At 38.0% G+C, this 21553-nt stretch overlaps 1 protein-coding gene across 1 annotated transcript in view; it reads right to left on the bottom strand.

Moving 5' to 3' along the window:
* LOC127379579 (trichohyalin-like) overlaps nt 1–21553 on the bottom strand; it is a 175195-nt gene that overhangs the window by 65470 nt on the left and 88172 nt on the right. Inside the window, exons 15-18 of the mRNA XM_051429380.1 lie at nt 19899–20093; nt 18733–18816; nt 15944–16159; nt 15500–15562 (exon numbers count right to left, since the gene is read on the bottom strand). Of these exons, the coding sequence (XP_051285340.1) occupies nt 15500–15562; nt 15944–16159; nt 18733–18816; nt 19899–20093 (558 nt within the window). The remainder of the gene's footprint in view (nt 1–15499; nt 15563–15943; nt 16160–18732; nt 18817–19898; nt 20094–21553) is intronic.

Genomic DNA, 21553 nt, shown 5'->3' with positions numbered 1-21553 from the left:
GATCCGCATACGCGAGGACAACAAACTGGAATCGAAATCTGTGGATGTTCATCTGTAGCTAGCTGCTCCATGAAAAAGCTACTTAACCTCCCACTTTTATATAGCAATACATACTTCCTACGGGCACTGCACTAGTGTTCTAATAAACACAGAATGCAGCAGTGAAAGTGGGAAGGAAAAGAAAAGTGCAGCTGTGAGACATTTAAGTTAGTAATGATCAGATGAACCTCTTTGTTCTTGGACTCCAGCTGATTGTTCAGGTTCTTCACTTCCTTCTGCCTCTCCTGTTTCTCCTGCTGCAGCTGATTCTCCAACTGGGAGTGCAGAGAGACATGGAGACAGACTGTGAGATCCAACACATTCATTCCTAAAGTAAAAAGGCTACTCTACTTAAATTCATGAATCAAGAAGAGCTTTATTAATTTAATCTTTCAACCTTAAAATACCTTGACTCTTTGTGTGGTTGATGTTGTTATACATTGAAATATTCTAAAGATATAATACAGCAGTAATATGAGATTTTAAGGTAAAAACAAACAAATATGTGGATGTAAGCAAAAATGAATATCAATAAAAGATGAACCTGTGTTATCTTGGTGTTCAGCTCATTCTCAGTCCTCTGCTTCTCCTCTGAGAGCTTCTGAAACTAAAGAGAGAGAGAAAGACAGAGGATTACAGACCTTTTCTTTTATTACTGTAGGAGAGTTCAAATAATCAATTTCAATTCAAGTATAACAGAGAGGTCAACTATTAATGTTAAAGAAACAGGAGTTTTCTAGTTGGACCTTTAGATGGAACAAAGTCACAGTTCTGTCTGTGTGAGAGTCAGTGGAGAAAGTGATTGAGGACCAGCAGAGAATCCTGAAGGTTTTGGTCTCCAGCAGCTCCTGAGAGAAATATCTGTGTGTTTAGCTGCTAAATGCTCCACTGTGTTCACCAGCTAGTCTCTGATTGTGTCTGTGTGCTGCTAATAAAGCTAATGTACAGTGGGTTCTTACAGCTTTCTCACTGAAAGCAGCTGCTGCAGCTGAAACCACACTATGAGAGCAGTGACAGTGAACCAACACTGTGATAAGTTCAGCACAAATTCTTCCCTTTGCAATATTATGGATTTTATTTGGGGTTTTTTTTGTTTTTTTCTTCAGCCAATAAAATACAGTTGAGTATTTTAGTCTTTTGGTCCTGATCTGAAACAGCAGCTTCTCCTCAGCTTCCTTCCTCCTCTGCTGTTCTTCCTGGAGCTGAGTTGAGAAACATGTTCTTTCATTAAGACGAGTAAGGGAACATGACAACAGGGACAGACAAACAACCCATTGATGTTCACTATATCAGAAACAGGTAAGGGAACATGACAGAAACAATGGAGTTAGAAAGCTGTAAATAAATCTTTTGCAGTATTTTGGCTTTTTTATATTTTTTGTTTTTTCTCTCTTTCCCAATAAATGAGAGAGTATCTTCTCTTTTTGTACTTTGGTCCTGATCTTAGATACAAGATTTTTGCTGGTTCTGGCCTTGACTCCTGATTTTGATATACAAATCCATGGTCTGATTTGATTAATGTAACAGTAATGTTTAATATCAGCAGTATGAAGTTGGAGTCTGCAGCGGGTCAAACTGAATTCAGAACAGATTTAAATCAAGTCCCAGTTTTATCTTCAAGACCCTCAACACCAAAAGGTGCTTACTGTCAAATAAAAACTTTTGTGTCCAGTTGGAAAACTCTAGAAATGTTCATATTAATAGATTGTTGAATTCTGAATGAGGTAGAAAGAGTAGAAGCATTTTAAGGTGGACATTTGACTTTTTCCTTTAAATAAAATATAAACCTCTTTTACCTTGTTGTTCAACTCTGCTTGAAGTTTCTTCTTTGCATCCTCACTCTTCTGCTTCTCCTCAGTGAGCTTCTCCACCTGAGAGGAGAGGGAAGATAAGGACAGAAGATAAACATACTATGTCATAGATAAACATCACATAGTGGGGGGGCAGTAGCTCAGTGTGTAGGGACTTGGGAACCGGTTCAAGTCCCACAGACCACAGTATGGAGTATGGACTGGTAGCTGGAGAGGTGCCAGTTTCACCTGCTGTGCACTGCCGAGGTGCCCTTGAGCAAGGCAACCTAACCCCAAGAAACTGCTCATGGGGAGCTGCTAACGTGGCAGCTCATCACTCCACCATCTCTCTCCCTGTTTGTATGTCCACAAGCCCTGCATGTGCATGAGTGTGCATTTCAGCCTGTGTGTGTATACAATAAAATAAAAGCAGAGAAAAGAAGAATTTCTCCATTAGGGGATTAATGAAGTATATTAAAAAAAATGAATTAATAACAGGAAGGTTCTCCATGGTCTGACCTGTACAGCTCTGCTGTCTGCTGTTTGCTGCTGAGCAGGTAGTGCACAGTGGATTTTTACAGTTTGTTCTCTTGAAACAGCTTCCTGCCTCTGACAGTAACACTATGAGAGCAGTGACAGTGAACCAACACTGTGAAGCTGTGTGTGGACAGATAAACAATGAGCTGAAACTCACTATAAAGCTCTGTAAAGCTGAGAGGAGCTGCACATTCAGCTCATAATGCTCTGTAGCTTCATCACTACCAGAAGCACCCTTTACATATGATCCTCATGTTGGCATTTGATACAGTGTTATTATACAAAGATCACCTTTAGCAGCTTTAAATCATCATATCTTTTAATGTGTGTTTGTGGTCAGTGTGAGGCTTTGGTAAAACAAGGTAATAGTGGGTAATACCATGGCAGTTACAGAGGAAATAATGCAGTAATATTTAATAATAATAGTAGTGCTGATATTGGAATTGATAATAATGGGTAAAACCAGCTCAAGGTAATGATGGGATAACAACAGGCTCATGTGCACATAATAAAGTGCTTAGAGAATATCTGTAAGACTGCATAAAGACCAATGTTAGCACTCTATCTTTCTGGAGCTGAGATGAGAAACATGTTCTTTCATTAAGACGAGTAAGGGAACATGACAACAGGGACAGACAAACAACCCATTGATGTTCATTATATCAGAAACAGGTAAGGGAACATGACAGAAACAATGGAGTTAGAAAGCTGTAAATAAATCTTTTGCAATATTTTTTTTCTCTTTCCCAATAAACAGTTGAATATCTTTTTTTAATCTTTTTTTTACATTGGTCCTTATCTTAGATACAAGATGTAATGCTGTTTCCGGCTTTGTCTCTTGGTTTTGATGTAATCGGACTTTAAACCTGCTCCTGATATTTGTCATTGTATAAGTTCTAATAAACACAGAATGCAGCAGTGAAAGTGGGAAGGAAAAGAAAAGTGCAGCTGTGAGACATTTAAGTTAGTAATGATCAGGTGAACCTCTTTGTTCTTGGACTCCAGCTCATTCTTTGTGGTCTCCAGCTGATTGTACAGGGTCTCCTTCAGGAGCTGATTCTTCAGGGTCTCCACGTCCTTCTGCCTCTCCTGTTTCTCCTTCAGGAGCTGTTTGTGGGTTTCAGCCTGTTTTCCCTCCAACTGGGAGTGCAGAGAGACATGGAGACAGACTGTGAGATCCAACACATTCAATCCTAAAGTAAAAAGGCTACTCTACTTAAATTCATGAACCCAATTAAAAATCTTAAAATACTTTGACTCTTTGTGTGGTTGATGTATGTATGTAAATAAAGCAGTAATTATGAGTTTTAAAACTAAAAACAAACAAATAGGTGGCTGTAAACAAAAATCAACATATACATGTCAGCTGATTTGTCCTCCAGCTAAAAGACTGACGGACAGACAGACAGACAGACAGATGTTAATCAGCAGGAAGTGACAGCCTGACACAGAACCTGAGAATATCTGGACTGTTGAACATTAACGTTTCCTCTCAGATTATGTATCATAATCAGACAGACACACAATAAATATAGATTCAGCTGGTAGTTTCCTTTGTAATGTGAGATTATTGAACACTAATGTTCTGTGTGAGTCCCTGCAGACTCTGGAACAGCTCAAATAAACACACTTAGCATTGTTTCATCATCACACTTCATGACTTTATGTTTCAGTAGTCTGCTCCTGAACATGAAATCACTTCTGCTGTAAAACCTGGTTGATGGATTTCCATCTGCTTTATATCTGTGATGATGATGATGATGATGATGATGATGATGAAGATGATGGTGAGAGAACTTTTATACAGCTCTGCTCTCCTTCATCCCAAATCAATCTGTGTGAGTTTCTCTTGTCTCTCTTTTATAACAGTTAGTTGAACTGACCTCAAACATCAGTCACAGCACTGTGTAGGATATCATACATTGTCTGTGATGTGTCTGTCAGGATATATTTCTTATTTGCTTTAAATAAAACTGCTTCGTGCTCATTTCTGTATTTGTTCACCAGTTCAGTTTGTTGGAAACAGAATGGTTGGGAAGATACAAAGAGAATCAACACCACATTCATGTACTGTATATGAAAAGGAAACAAGACAACAGTGACAGCCAAACAGGTCTGTCAGGTTACAAATATATGTACAGTATCTCAGCAGGGAGCATGACAACAAAGGAGAGTTTGATATTTAAAAGTCACAATGCTATATTTTTGATAGAGATCAATCTGAAGGAGAACTTAAAGGAAAGAAACCTTCTGTGGAAAATACAAATACCAACCTCTGTGGTCTTATTCTGCAGCTTCTCTTCAGCTTCCTTCCTCCTCTGCTTCTCATCCTGGAACCTCTGGCTGGTAACCAACGGCCACTTAATATGAAAGAGAGAAAGGAGACTGAGATTAGAGACAAAAAAAAAAAAGCTAATCCTAGAAAATATTTTCATTAATGCTAGCACATTTCCAACATGTCATATTTGTGTTTATTATTTTATTTACTGTTTTTTATGTTAATATGTTCTATCCTTCCTGCTCTGATGAAACTTTTCTTTTCCTGACTTTTCCTGGTTTAATCCCTGAAAGCAAAGTCCTGTTTCTTTACTTACATGTGAGTTCTTCTTTTTCTCTTTACCCTCATTCACCTCCATTTGCACCGTTTCATGTGACGTGAGTGTCTCTCTCTCTCTTTCTTCAGTGACACACTGATCTTCACTTTTGTTACTTTTAGACTGTCTTTTCCTTGTTCCTGCATCAGTTTGATTCCTGTGCTTTCTCTTGGTCTCTGTGGAAAAATAAGGTTCAATATTAAAGTCTAAATTACATTATTCATTCATCTTCCTGGCGCGTGCGCGAAAAGCTGCATGCAAACCACATTTGTAGGTCTATAACCTGAGAAATACCAATCAGTTCTTATCCCAGGTGATCAAATACCCTCTACATCTCATACAGATAGACATGGTACCCTTTAACATCTGTGTGAGACATTTTTAACACATGGTTAACGTTGTGAAACAGTCACTGTTTGGTTGTCAAGCAACAAAAGGAAAAGGTCATGGTTTGCATTAAAATAACTGTGTTACTTTACGTTAATCATGTGACATAAGTGACTCTACAAGTCACGTGAACTATATGTAACGTATGTAACTGAAAACCTAAAATGACATGAGATACAATCAACATTGAGTTCTGGTCTTACAGAGGACAGGACCCCCAGTCTCCTGGGTTAGTTTGACCCATCCATCCACCCCACCACCTTCATATGTGGACTTTCTTGCTCTTTATACGACGTCACCAGACACAGATGGGTTTCTGTTGTGCGTCTCATACAGATGTTAAAGCAGGGGCCTTAAAAATACCGGCTCTGGGGCCATTTCCAACCCGTCACATGTTATTAAACATATCCTGCAAGATTATTATTATTATTTACTATTTGGTTGAACTAACAACTCCAACAGTGGCCGGAAGGTTATTTGAGTTTCACAGCCCTGTGTTAAAGGTACCTTGTTAGTCTGTATGAGACACAGAGGGAGTGTGACAAAGCATCTGACTACCTGGAGACAATAACAGGCTGAAAATACTGGTACTTTGATCAAAGTGAACATTTCATTCACATAATTACACAATTCCTATCATTATTCTCTTTAAAATAACTTTAACATTGTAACTTACTGTTTGTGTTGCGTTTCCACACAAAAAACACAAGTAACAATATAATCAGGATGCAAACAGCCAAAGTAACAGCCAAACCAACTGTGGCAGAAGAAGAGCTGGACTCAACCTCAAAAAAATCATCTGAAAAGATAAAACACAAAAAAACATGGTAATTATAGAAAAGTACAGTTGACCTCAGCTATTTCAAACAATAACAGTGATCCCTTCATAAAAATATATATAAATAAATGTTTACCAGAAATATAGATGTGTGTCTCTCTGGTCTGGTGGATGTCCTTCTGTTGGACTCTACAGGTGAAGTTGTTGCTGTGTCTCTTCTCCACAGTCACTCTGCTGCTGACAGTATAGAGGTCATCAGGACCTCTGTCTGTCTCTGTAGGTCCAGCAGAGAGGAGGTTTTCCTCACCGTCCAGCCAGACCACCTCAGGCTCTGGATACCAGCTGTTAGAGTCACAGCTTAAGATCACTGCTCCTCTTTTTCTGTCGATCCCCAATAAACTGATGTCAGGTGAGGAGGCAGTGTGTGATGCTGAGCAAACAGAAAGGTTTAACAGAGTGGTGTCAGTGAAAAGGAAAATAGTGATACTAACAATAATACCATACCACAGTTTTATTCCCCAAATCATTGAAATTAAGAAAATAACTTGACTAAACGAGTTTCAAAATCTGGTGCACCATGTGAAAAGGCTAAATCTTTGCTGCAGCGGCCATGGGTTTGACTCCGACTGATGGCCCTTTGCTGTGTATCATCTTCTCTGCCTCTCCCCCCTTTCCTCCTACTCTTCAGCCATCACTATCGATTAAAGGCAATAAAAGCTGTCCCCCCCAAACAAACAACAATAAAAGCTTCCTCACTGCCCGCCTATCAGCATGAAACAATTAAATCTGACCTCCTGCAAGTTTTATGCCCCGTATATGAAAAGCAACAAAAGTGGCATTCTCTCATCTCAGAAACATTATGTTGGCCAACGTATGGCCAATGCAGTTTTAACTCACCTTCTTATTAAAAAGTCCATTGAGACTCCAGCAATGTTCAGTTAGTTGCAATCTGAAACTTCACCACTAGATGCCACTAAATCCTACACACTGGACATTTAAATGTATTTTTTATAAGTTGTGAGTTCTCACTCAAACTGTTTACTTGACGCAGAGCCTACACCAAACCGCACTATGAACACTCACTGTGTGTGTACTTACCAACAACAAGCCTCACAGAAGATTGTTTTTGAAGCAGTGGAAGGTCGCATTCATATGTTCCCTGATCAGAGCGTTGTACTTTGGAGAGTTTCAGTGAAATGTTTCCGTGCTTCAGTTCATTGATGAACAGTGATGTTCTTCCTTTGTAGGATGGATTTCTTTCTTTTATGAGATCCTGACCAGCACGCCACACATGGATGAATATAGGTTTCAGGTCAGATCTCTTCCACTCCAACGTCTCTGTAGTAACATCCAGTGCAGGTTGCAGGTAACATGGCAAAATGATGTCATCCCCAACTCCTGCCAGTATTGACTGAAGTGGACCAATTAACCGAGACTGACCTGGAACATATTAGATCTGTTCATTAATTCCTGTGGTAAGAAGTGGCTACAAGGCACTGTTGTAATAATACAGAGCATTTGTCTTAAAGTAAATTACCAGTCATAGCAGCATTATTTTCCATTGATAGAAAAGTGGAAGGTGAAGATAGTTCAAATGTTTACACTGAATATATTTGATTAACATAGCAGAAGATACTTTATCAACATACGTCACACGTAATTGAATTTGATTAAAAACACGAAATGTGAAGAGCATTTGTGTTTTACTTACCTTTACAAGAGTGTGTTAGGAGAAGATGTAAAACCAAAACACTGAGGGGCCGGAGTGGAGACTGAAGTGTGAGTCGGTCTGTCTGGTGAAGCCTCCTGCAGCCCTGAAAATGGAGCAGTTATATGATGTTTTAAAAAATGCTTTTGAATCGTTTCTTGTAGGTGAAATGAATGAATGATGTAATTGAGGCCTCCCACAGGCTGATATATTATTTAAAACCTACTGTGGGACAAATCCCAGGTACAGTCAAAATGTAAAATACATCAAGTGCTTCTTCTAAATCAAAGGTTCTGTTATCTCCTCTATTTTGTCATTTGTTTTACCTGGCTGATTTAAAAATAACATTTAATAACAAGTACAATTCAAAGACAGATTGTACATATAAGCATACCTATGCATGGTGCAATAAAAACTGTTATACTTGTTATAACTGTTTGCATCAACATTTCCAATGACAGAGACCATACATGCAGACCTACTTTTGTTCTAGAAGATGATATTGTCTTTTAAAATAGAAGTTGAAACATGTAAAATCGGCAAAAACAAATGAATAAGACGACGTACCTGCATGATGTGTCGGCCGTTTAATCAGACTGCACGGCAAGTCTGTAAATCATTGATTGTGACCTTATCTCACTTTGTTCTATCCAGTGCAGGTTGCTGCATATTATTTTATTTGATCCAGCAGAAACTAATCAAAAATGAAATTTCAGATTTACTGAAGGGCATTGTCGAAGTACCAAACGTGTTATAATTAATTCATCACTTAAGGTTAAACACAATATGTGGTTTCTGTCTGGGTTCAAGAACTAAGATCACTTTCACTTTGAGTGTCTTTGTTAACAGTTGAACTTTGAGCCTGTTGCTAGGTAACTGATCACTTGTATAACATATTACAGCTGCAATTAAAGCATCAAGAGCAATAACAATGATTTTCTAATGTCTTACCAACTTGAGGAAAGGGAAGTGTTCATGAGGTAGTTGTTAGGTCCGTTATCTTACTGCAGGGGGCAGAACAGGACTTCAGATTCACACTGACTGACTTCTTTCTCAGGTCCATGCTGTTCATACGGATGCTGATTGAAGCCCAGCAGCATCTACATACATCAGATCATCTGTTCATACTGACCGTAGCTCTTCAAAAAATATTTCTGCCTACAAAACAAAATATCCATTTGTCTTTCAGCTGTCGGGGTACAGCACAGCAGGTCTGTTCAGTTGTCTATAGGTACAGTGAAACCCTATCTGGTGGCACAAGAACACAACAGCTGCATTGATGTTAGCCCCTCAGCTTTATTGTCCCCCTTGCAACCAGGACAATAGGCAGAAGGTTTACACATTGCATCTGGTATGTTTGCACAATCGTGCTACGAGTTATGTTGCATTAACGTAGTCTCTCCTCCTGGGAAACAGGAAACTACTAGTAGGAGCTTTAGGTTTGTGTCTCAGTCATCAAGGTCGTGCTATATCTATAAATATAAGTCCAGGGCTGATCGCAGTTCTTAGTCAGCTTCTTAACTTGTAAGCAAAAGGGTGTACCACAGAGCTGTATGTTGAAGCCACATGAGTTTGGCCTCAGCTTTTCAACATCAGAAAACCAAACAGGAAGAGGAAGCTTTCATCTGCATTCTACTTCAGCTGAACTTCAGTCTGATGCTCAGTCAGCACCGAGACAACATGGTGGTTGCAGCTTTCTGCTTCAGACTGTGTGAGTACTGCATCTCAGGTCTCTTTTCAAGTGTGACATGTTCTTGTATGAATATATACAGTAAATGAGTCTAAGGTTGATGTATAGTTTGTTTCCTTTGTCTATACAGTCATGGTTGGATTCATTCTGCTGGGTGCACATGTTGAGAACAGAGGTAAGTAGGACTCAGCTAAAGATAAGACAGATATTTTATGTTTGTATATTGGTAATATCCTTTAAACTTCTAAAGGATGGTATCATTAAAGTTCCTACATTTTTGTGTCATGACATACATTTCAAATGTACGTCAGACTGCACTAATTAAACTGTCACAATGTGCTGATGTCTTGATTTTGTGCTTTAAAAGAGATTTTAGTTCAATTTGTTTTTAACTCACTCTGTCTTTCTGTCTCAGATGCAGCTTTTCGTATTGTTCCAAACAGACTGCAGGCCTTTCAATACGAGTCCGTCTCCTTTCACTGTGAGGGTCTCGATGGCTCCACTCAGTGGAGAGGGATCAGGAACACTGTGGAGTTCATTTCAGCATGCAGTGAGGGGACTCCAGTACTTTCTTGCACCATTCACAGAGCCTATCCATCAGACAGTGGAGAGTACTGGTGTGAGACTGAAAGAGGAGAGAGAAGCAACAGCACCAACATCGCCATTACTGGTATGTTAAGACCTCAAATGTAAAAATAAATACCTTGAGAGAACTAAAAAAAACAGATTAAACTGACATCAACCTTGCCAGCTTACTCCCAGAAATTAGACATATTGTAGTATTTCACCAAATTCATAGGTTTAGTGTTGCCACAGCAACGCTTTGCCACTTTTATCGCCAAGGGAGGAAATAGAATATTTGCTGTTCTCATAATCTGGTTGAAATTCAAACACATTTTTCCTTGCAGATCCAATCCTCAATAAAGCATGTCTTGACATTTAAGGTGTGTTGATTGATTCACAACATTAACTTATGCAGGAAAAACATTCCACCTTAAAAGTTGCTGGTAGCCTTTGAGTGGAAGAATGAATTAAACACTTCTTCTCCAGCCTCTGTGCTACTTAAAGAGCACTAAAGGTCTTTGTTTTTCAGGGGGTCAGTGATCCTGGAGAGTCCAGTCCTTTCTGTAAGAAAAGGTTACAATGTGACTCTGAGCTGCAGAAACAAGACGACTTCCTCCAACCTCACAGCTGGTTTCTATAAAGATGGCCTCCTCATGGGCAGCAGCTCTACAGGAGAGATGATCATCCACAGTGTTTCCAAGTCTGATGAAGGACTCTACAAGTGTAAGATCTCTGGAGCTGGAGAATCAGCAGAGAGCTGGTTGGCTGTCAGAGGTGAGACATTGCACTGTTTATCTTCTAATGGTTCTATAAAAAGCAGAACAGCAACCTGATAGATGTTCAGTATGTACCAGAGTAATGCTACAGCAGCCCTTAGAGACAACCTGTGACACACTGTTAATACTGCCATGCTGTTACAGCAACATATATCCTCTTGTCTTTGCAGCTCTTCACACAGAGACTTGTCCCTCCTCAGATCACTCCTTTTATGTTCTCCTCCTCTTAAGGACTGTGTTCACCATTGTGATGGTGGCTCTGCTGCTGCTGCTGGTGGGACTACTTCACTGTGGGAAACTCACAGTTACACAGAAAACTCATGCTCATATATAAAGTATATATATATATATATAACTAATACAGAGTATATTTGTCTCTCTCTCACCCACAGAGGTACTGACTGATGTATGAAGTATTTATAAAAGGCGAGTTGATGGTTTATGTTGTTCTGTGTTTTGTTTTAGACTGATGATGCTGGTGATAATTTGAGCTTCTCAGACACAAACCACATGAGAAAACGTGTGTATGTAGAAGAGGCATTCAGGAGCCTCGGTAGAAACAGTAAAGCGTTAGTGGTTTGATAGAGCTGAGTAGGTGAACTGTGTCTCGAGTAGGCCTCATATATATTCATCAATGTAACCACAGAATATGAAGTAATAATAAAAATATATTCACATTAAACCGTCTGCTGTGTTACTGCAGCACCTGACTTTAGTTCAGTCTGTCCCAAAATAGCAAATAGCAAACAGATGATAACATAATAAGAATACATGTGAATGGTGAACATATCATTACACAAAAGAGCACCTTGAGCATGCTAACATGCTTATGGTGCTCTTTTTGCTCAGGAAGGTTCCTGACTGAGTGAAAGGACCTGGAAGGATTTCAGTGGCAGCCATGATCAGAGAACATTCTCTAAATGCTGAGGAAAGATGCTTCGATGCTTCCTTTCTTATCTCTATAGCATCGGATACACTGGACCATCTTTTTAGCTACAAAAGGAGATAATGCCATCCCACAATTCCTTGCAGCAGCAACATTTAAAAAGCTGCCTGGTTTACGAATACAAACAATCAAAGGACGCACATCAACTTCTAAGTGACAGTCTCATTTTCATCTTATGCCACAATTTGCTAATATGTTAATATGTTTTGAACTTTTAACAACATGTTACAGCCATTACTGAACGCTACTGTTGCACAATCAGTTGGTTATGGAGTTGTCAGCCTGTGTGAAGCACTTTGTAATGTGTAGAAACATTCTGATATTAAAATGATCAAAGTGAAGTTCATACGTCAGTGCATAATGTTGTGTTGGTCTTCCTCATATTGGCCTTTGTTGTATTGCCAGTCTTTAAGACTATCATTTAAATATTTGAATTGATCTTCAGTCACAGATTCTGAAACTTAATAACGTAATAATGATCAGATTCACAATGACTTTTATTGCCAAATAGGTTTTCACATAAGGGAACTTTCCTTTGTATATTGGTGTATAACAATAAACACAGGACAATGGATGTACATGTAGAGCACGTCAAGAAGCATAATGAGAGGAATAGAAAATAACAATAATATACAGAAACATATTATAAAGACAATAAAAGACAGCATGTAAAATATGGTTGCTATTTCAAATGGAAGATGTGTAAAATATCACAGTAATAATTATAAAGAATATTTGCAATGTGCAGAAGAAGATTCTGATATGTGCACATCATTATTCACATTTTTTAAATTAATTTAATTAATAGTTAAATCAGCACATTTTCAATGAAATTTCACTTCATCTGCAAAGAACATTAGCCCAGTATGTTAGAAACACTATAACCAATTTGAAAAGAACTGATTTTCAACAGAAGTTCTGCATTAGATTTAATTCAGTTTATTAAGGTTATTTTTATTTATTATCAACAAAATAAAAATAAGGTCCATATATAAAAAAGATAGATAGATAGATAGATAGATAGATAGATAGATAGATAGATAGATAGATAGATAGATAGATAGATAGATAGATAGATAGATAGATAGAGAATTCTAAACCTACATTTTAAATTCAGTAACAAAATAATACAAAACATAGAAAGACAAAAAATATCTTCACTGTGAAGAAGATCCAAAAGATGACTGTTACAAATCTGCTGTTTACTGTTTGTACATTAGTGTTACATCTCAATGGACAAGAAACTTCACCATAAAATATTAATTAAAATAATAATTCCTGAGTTACGTAACATCTGATAGAGTCAGAGTTTAATTTATTTGAACCATTTTAATAGTTAAATTCTAATAATTCATAGAATTATATTTAGCTTTTTTCACCACATTTGAAACAGAAGATGTTTTGAATTGTTAAGAATAAAAATGTAATGTGTTATATTCAATAATCATAAAGAAAAGGGGTTCATTGTTTTTTTTACTGATTGTAAAGTCATGTGACCACATCTTTACGACTTTATTATGTTCACAGGAAGATCTGAGTCTGCTGTCTCTGATGTTTAACACTGCACTCTTTACTCTTCAGAATGCATGTTGGTGTAGGCTGGGCTATCATTATTATATTTCAGTGGCTATAAACTGAGAGATGTCGGATCTTTCCAGTGTCCCCGATGAGGGCCGCCTGCAGTCTGTCTCCAGAGCTCCAGGACAGGGCGAGTACAACGGGTACCATAATCCGAGTGTGACATCTGTGAAATGAAAAGGTCACACACTGACAAGCAGAATCATTCAACAGTTTAAGTTAAATATAGTAATAATGATAATAATAGTGTTGCTTTTGTTATTATTATTTTATCATATTTTCTTTTATCTCAATGAAACTCATCAACAGTGCTGAATGGGATAAGTGGATGTGAGTAGGAAAACTAACAAACAAATGTTAGTGTGTTAAATTCATTGTGTGTGATTGAATGTCATTTCCCTCTTTACATGGAAACAAGAGAAATGGATCGTAGGGTAAATAACAGGTTATTCATTTGTTTGAATGGCTTATTTGAAATGTTATTGTTGTGCATATTGTACACACGTACATACTGTAGAACTCTAACAGTGTTCATCCACACACACACACACATTACCTTAAGGTGTTTCTGAGAGGGATGTAATTCCTTTACTAGTCAGCTTCATCCTGCTGAGAGGGAAACGACACACACAGATTAGTTATTCAGGATAAATCAACTAGCTAACAGACAGACGGACAGATGGATATTGATCTGTCAGCAGTGTTTTACTGTAGTTCATTCAGACAACTCATATTTGAAATGTTATTACAACAGTATAACTATTTAGATCTTGGCGTCCAGGCTCCGACCTCATCCCTCCCTGCAGATATGTTTACATAGAGATATTGGGGAGTGAAATACCGTAGACCCCTAGCCGGAGCCTACAGGTTGACATTGAACAAGTAAAAACTCTCTTTGCTTCACTGTTTACATTTACAGAGGAATTATAATAGTTATTGTGACTTTTTGTTATATGGAGAGGTGATGATAATGGTAGTGTCTCAGATATAGACTGTCTTGGTTTCAGATAAATATCAATAATTTTTGAAGAAGATTAAAAGAAAGTGAGATGAAAACACTGCTCCATTAATTTACAGTGTTTTAAGATAGAAAATGTACCTTGGTCTCCTTCTTTAGGTTCTCCACTTTTTTCTCAGCTTCGTCCCTTTTCTTCTTCTCCTCCGTGAGCTTATTTTCCAATGGAAGGAAAAAGAGGGATGAAGAGAGATTTAAAGTGCCCATAGTTTAGTCGGGTTCAACCTCTGTTTATACTGTGAATATATACTGTAAATATCAGCTGTAACAATCAGTGCACTACTCAACTGATGAATTCAACATGTAATTCTAAAATAAGAGCATTAAAGTAAAGAAGCAGAATGTCTCAAAGTCAGCAGTGTCAGCAGGGTTCAACAACAAAATCTAATCTTTATCATATTTATAGAATGAATACATTCACTGTTACACTGCTCTGTGTTTCTGTCAACCTGAGTCCACTTTCATATATAATATAATATGGTATATAATAACCACCAGAGTGAGTTAATCATTGCATTCACTGTATTTAAACTCTGATTTTGACATTATTACAATCACATGTCTGATTAAATATGAAATATGGACAACAGGAGGCACTGTGTTCTGTTTCCTCTTAGAACTGGACTCTTTCAGCAGCTCTGCTCTTCTTCATCCCAAATGAATCTGTTACAATTTATCTTAATTGACCTAGACATAAGTGTAGTCACTGTGATCTCTGTGATATCAAACTTATATGTGTTCTGGTTCTGTTTTTTTTTCTTTTCTGTGAAATCAAACTGGTTTATGCTCCTTTCTGTATTTTGTCAACTTCATCAAGGTGCAGTTCAGTTTGTGGTATGTGGAATGGTTACCACTAGAATACATGTATTTGTATTTTGATTTCAGAAGAAACAAAAACCATTTAAAATCAAATAAACAATACGATATTACAGGAAGTTACTCCATAGTCTGATTTGTGTTTGAAAATGTTTCACAATATATAAACTATTAGCCAGCTGGAAATAAATCAGTGTGTTGAGAAAAGATGGAGAAAGTATCAATGACAATGAAATAAACTGATAGTGATTAAAGTAAATTATATTTACAAATCTACGAACCTCTGTGATCTTAGTCTGCAGCTTCTCCTCAGCTTCCCTCGTCCTCTGCTGTTCTTCCTGGAGCTGAGTGGAAGAACATGTTCTTTCATTAAGACGAGTAAAGGAACATGACAACAGGGACAGACAAACAACCCATTGATATTCATTATATCAGAAACAGGTAAGGGAACATGACAGAAACAATGGAGTTAGAAAGCTGTAAATAAATCTTTTGCAATATGTTTTTCTCTTTCCCAATAAACAGTTGAGTATCTTTTTTTTAACCTTTGTTTTTTTACATTGGTCCTTATCTTAGATACAAGATGTAATGCTGTTTCTGGCTTTGCTCCTGCTCCTGATATTTGTCATTGTATAAGTTCTAATAAACAGAATGCAGCAGTGAAAGTGGGAAAGAAAAGAAAAGTGCAGCTGTGAGACATTTAAGTTAGTAATGATCAGATGAACCTCTTTGTTCTTGGACTCCAGCTGATTGTTCAGGTTCTTCACTTGATCCTTCCTGTCCTGTTTCTCCTTCAGGAGCTGTTTGTTCAGGTTCTCCACGTCCTTCTGCCTGTCCTGTTTCTCCTTCAGGAGCTGTTTGTTCAGGTTCTCCACGTCCTTCTGCCTGTCCTGTTTCTCCTTCAGGAGCTGTTTGTGGGTTTCAGCCTGTTTTCCCTCCAACTGGGAGTGCAGAGAGACATGGAGACAGACTGTGAGATCCAACACATTCAATCTTAAAGTAAAAAGGCTACTCTACTTAAATTCATGAATCAAGAAGAGTTTTTTTAATTTAATCTTTCAACCTTAAAATACTTTGACTCTTTGTGTGGTTGATGTTGTTATACATTGAAATATTCTAAAGATAAAATAGTAATAGTAATATGAGATTAAACACTTAAAACAAACAAACAGGTAGGTGTAAACAAAACTCCATATGCTCGATATTGGCTTTTCTGCAGATATCCGATATTCCGATATTGTCCAACTCTCAATTTCCGATACCGATATATGCAGGCTTTTTACACCAAAACTGTTAATACCAACATAACATATCTCCTATTGTGGAATTAACACATTATGCCTCATTTTATTGTGATGCCCCACTGGTAGGGTGGCCATTTCCGTCACATCAAACAGGAGGACACTTTACATACACGGGGACACGCAAGCAGATATTTGTTTGGTATGATCCGGTTTTAAATGTGAATGTTTTTCCACCAGATTACATAAAGGTGCATACACATACCACATAGCTAATAATAAATATACAAGATACAGCTCATGACAACGTTCCCTTCCAATTCAGATTACATAGGTCTAATAAACATCATACAGAAACTGTTCTTAATGTTTTTATCTGGATAGATAAAGGGTAAAAAAATACAGCACCTTCTGTTTCAGATGTAAAGGCTTTGTCTATCTACATATGAGTATGAGCATTTTCAGAATTTCAGTCCAACAACCGACGTTATGTTCTCTGTCACTGAGAGCTTGATTGACAGCCTGGTGGTAACAACTGGGAGTGAGCACACATGGCTCATTTGAATATTTAAATGAGCCATGTGTTGATAGGTCACAACAAGATAATGTAACCAATGAAATTACTTATTTTGACACACATTTTTAGCCAATAAGTATTAAACTAACGAGGTAATGTGTCAAAAGGCGACCTTTTAGTTATTTTCTCAACAGGAGGACAAATGAGTGTCCAGCTTAAAGCTGCACTTGCAGCCCAATATCATCCAACTGCAGCCACAAATGGGCGTTCTCGTGCTGGTGGGGGTCCCGTTTTCGCTGACTGGAACGCCCCCTTCTTCTTCGCCTTTCTTGCTGAACTGTAACTGTCAACATCCGGTTTAATATAACATTCGCTCGTTAGTGTTTCTCAACAGAAGTTTCAAAATAAGATCTAGTAGTCTGTAAATGTATTATAGAACTAACGTTAGCAAGCTAAGCCATCTACAGAACCTTAGTCCAATTACATCTTAATATGCTTACATTTACGTGTAGGACTAGTCCATATTTCTACCAGTTGTTGAGGACAATTCATACTTTGCAGTCGCGTGATTACCATGGTTACCTGGTGGGCAAGAAACATATATTTACATATATCCGTAAAAAATGAAAGCCTACAAAAGTACAGATAGCTATCTTTCTTCAAGAGTGGATGGGTTAACAACGCTGTCGTATGGGAGGTGAACATCACCTAACGTTTGCGAATGTTTGTATGTTTGTAGCTCTACACAAAGTGACATCTGTTCCGTCGTGTGATGAAGTCTTCATCTGAATATGTACACCCTGCCTGCCGCCAATGACAGCTTGATAATTAACATTAGTTTAAAAAAAACCTTATGCCAACCAGGCTGTATCATATATGGCTAACAGGATGTCAAACATTGTAGCCTACCTGCTCATCCACTCCACATAGCATCAGACAACAGACAAGAGCAGCTGGAGCAGTGAAATGTCTTTAATCCTGTTAGTAATCTGTTAGGTTGTAACGTTAATGTAGTAGTAATAACTGTACCATAGTAACGGTATGTATGCAAAGTAACTGTAAGTAAGTAGACGCAGTACAACAGTAACATGTATTCTTCTTCTCATCAAATCAAATCAGGTACATATGATATATATATATATATACTTCTGTACAGTAAAACTGGCGACGTCCTGGTGAGATCCTTGATTAGTTTACTGGGTTCCGTTGCTGGAGAACGATGTTCTTGCCCGCCAGCTAGTAGCTGTGACGTCACGTGCAAAGTATGAATTGCGATTGGTCGATGAAACACTACCAGGAACGCCCAAGCCGCAGCTGGACCCTTCTCCTGCAGCCGGACAGGGCGTTTAAAAGCCGGACGAGTGGCCACCCTACCCACTGGATGCATACATCAATGCAACATTTCCAAATGTAAACACTGTCTGTGCAAAATAAGAGAACAACTTCAACTTTCATTGTATCGCTAGATAAGCGCTAGCTTTGGTTAATGTGTTTTATTGTATTATCCACCTGAAGGAGTGCTAATGTAAATTCTAAGCCAGTTGTTAGTTTGGTTAAGGAACAGCTCATAGCAGGGTCAAATATTTAAGGTGCATTGCACTTATTTTGTGTTAATATTAAAATCATTCAGCTTTAAATTGTTTGCTTGTTAGCCACAGTTAGCAACCAACCAGTCTAGTTGTTGTTGTTGTTGTTGTTGTTGTTATAACAATATATATATACGTCAAACAAAACTAAATATCAATAAAAGATGAACCTGTGTTATCTTGGTGTTCAGCTCATCCTCCATCCTCTGCTTCTCTCCACGGAGCTTCTGCAGCTCAGATTCTTTGAGTTTGACCTGGAAGGACAGAGAGAAGGTCCAGAGAGACAATGAGGGACATGTTCACTAATTAACATTTAAAACTTTATACTACAAACTGACAAAAACATGTCAGACAAACAACCCATTGATGTTCAGTATATCAGAAACAGGTAAGGGAACATGACAGAAACAATGGAGTTAGAAAGCGGTAAATAAATCTTTAAATATTAATTAATTAAATACATATTTTTTTCTCTTTCCCAATAAACAGATCTTTTTTTATCTTTCTTTTTACATTGGTCCTTATCTTAGATACAAGATGTAATGCTGTTTCTGGCTTTGTCTCTTGGTTTTGATGTAATCGGACTTTAAACCTGCTGCTGATATTTGTCATTGTATATCTCTCTATAAAAGCAAGAAATCTGTCTGTCTGTCTGTCTGTCTGTCTGTCTGTCTCTCTGTCTGTCTGTCTGTGTGTGCCTCAAATATCTCTGCAGATCAGGATCAGACTGACCTGAGAGTTTCAACATGGCTGCTGTGTGGTTTAAGGGTGTGCAACGTCGGCTTTGTTTGGACTACAAAGATACCGTTAATAAATGATTTCATAAATGATTTACGAATTCCGCTAGCATTGTCAACCATAGCCACCATAACCACGTGCACACCAGAGCCAATCACTGCAGAGCCAATCCCTGCAGAGCCAATCCCTGCAGAGCCCACCCCCATGACACACCTCAGGAAACACGCTGATCTATACCTGCAGCGGCGCGAGCGGCTTTATACCTGCAGCGGGTTTTGCCGGCTGTTGGGTCCCGTTCTGTGCATCTAAACTGACTGTTGAGGATTACTGAGACTGAACGAGTCCGGACCGAGTCTGTTCCGGTCTGAGGAGATCCGCATACGCGAGGACAACAAACTGGAATCGAAATCTGTGGATGTTCATCTGTAGCTAGCTGCTCCATGAAAAAGCTACTTAACCTCCCACTTTTATATAGCAATACACACTTCCTACGGGCACTGCACTAGTGTTCTAATAAACACAGAATGCAGCAGTGAAAGTGGGAAGGAAAAGAAAAGTGCAGCTGTGAGACATTTAAGTTAGTAATGATCAGATGAACCTCTTTGTTCAGGTTCTTCACTTGATCCTTCCTGTCCTGTTTCTCCTTCAGGAGCTGATTGTTCAGGTTCTCCACGTCCTTCTGTCTGTCCTGTTTCTCCTTCAGGAGCTGATTGTTCAGGTTCTCCACGTCCTTCTGCCTGTCCTGTTTCTCCTGCAGGAGCTGTTTGTGGGTTTCAGCCTGTTTTCCCTCCAACTGGGAGTGCAGAGAGACATGGAGACAGACTGTGAGATCCAACACATTCATTCCTAAAGTAAAAAGGCTACTCTACTTAAATTCATGAACCCAATTCAAAATCTTAAAATACTTTGACTCTTTGTGTGGTTGATGTATGTATGTAAATAAAGCAGTAATTATGAGTTTTAAAACTAAAAACAAACAAATAGGTGGGTGTGTTTAGCTGCTAAATGCTCCACTGTGTTCACCAGCTAGTCTCTGACTGTGTCTGTGTGCTGCTAATAAAGCTAATGTACAGTGGGTTCTTGTAATCGGACTTTAAACCTGCTCCTGATATTTGTCATTGTATAAGTTCTATTTCAGTTTCTCTTAATTGACCTAGACATAAGTGTAGTCACTGTGATCTCTGTGATATCAAACTTATATGTGTTCTGGTTCTGTTTTTTTTTTTCTTTTCTGTGAAATAAAACTGGTTTATGCTCCTTTCTGTATTTTGTCAACTTCATCAAGGTGCAGTTCAGTTTGTGGTAAAGAGAATGGTTACCCATTGATGTTCATTATATCAGAAACAGGTAAGGGAACATACCAGAAACAATGGTGTTAGAAAGCTGTAAATAAATCTTTTGCAATATTTTTTTTCTCTTTCCCAATAAACAGTTGAGTATCTTTTTTTAATCTTTTTTTTAATCTTTTTTTTTACATTGGTCCTTATCTTAGATACAAGATGTAATGCTGTAACTGGCTTTGTCTCTTGATTTTGATGTAATCAGACTTTAAACCTGCTCCTGATATTTGTCATTGTATAAGTTCTAATAAACACAGAATGCAGCAGTTAAAGTGGGAAGGAAAAGAAAAGTGCAGCTGTGAGACATTTAAGTTAGTAATGATCAGATGAACCTCTTTCTTCTTGGACTCCACGTCCTCCTTCCTGTCCTGTTTCTCCTTCAGGAGCTGATTGTGGGTTTCAGCCTGTTTTCCCTCCAACTGGGAGTGCAGAGAGACATGGAGACAGACTGTGAGATCCAACACATTCAATCCTAAAGTAAAAAGGCTACTCTACTTAAATTCATGAACCCTATTCAAAATCTTAAAATACCTTGACTCTTTGTGTTGTTGATGTTGTTATACATTGAAATATTCTAAAGATATAATACAGCAGTAATATGAGATTTTAAGGTAAAAACAAACAAATATGTGGATGTAAGCAAAAATGAATATCAATAAAAGATGAACCTGTGTTATCTTGGTCTTCAGCTCATTCTTATAGGGTTCTTACAGCTTTCTCACTGAAAGCAGCTGCTGCAGCTGAAACCACACTATGAGAGCAGTGACAGTGAACCAACACTGTGATAAGTTCAGCACAAATTCTTCCTTTGCAATATTATGGATTTTATTTGTTATTCTTTGTTTTTCCTGCAGCCAATAAAATACAGTTGAGTATTTTAGTCTTTTGGTCCTGATCTGAAACACAAGCTGTC

Source organism: Dicentrarchus labrax, unplaced genomic scaffold (assembly GCF_905237075.1).
Source record: "Dicentrarchus labrax unplaced genomic scaffold, dlabrax2021, whole genome shotgun sequence".
NCBI lineage: Eukaryota > Metazoa > Chordata > Actinopteri > Moronidae > Dicentrarchus > Dicentrarchus labrax.
This window is presented reverse-complemented; position numbering and strand designations above follow the sequence as displayed.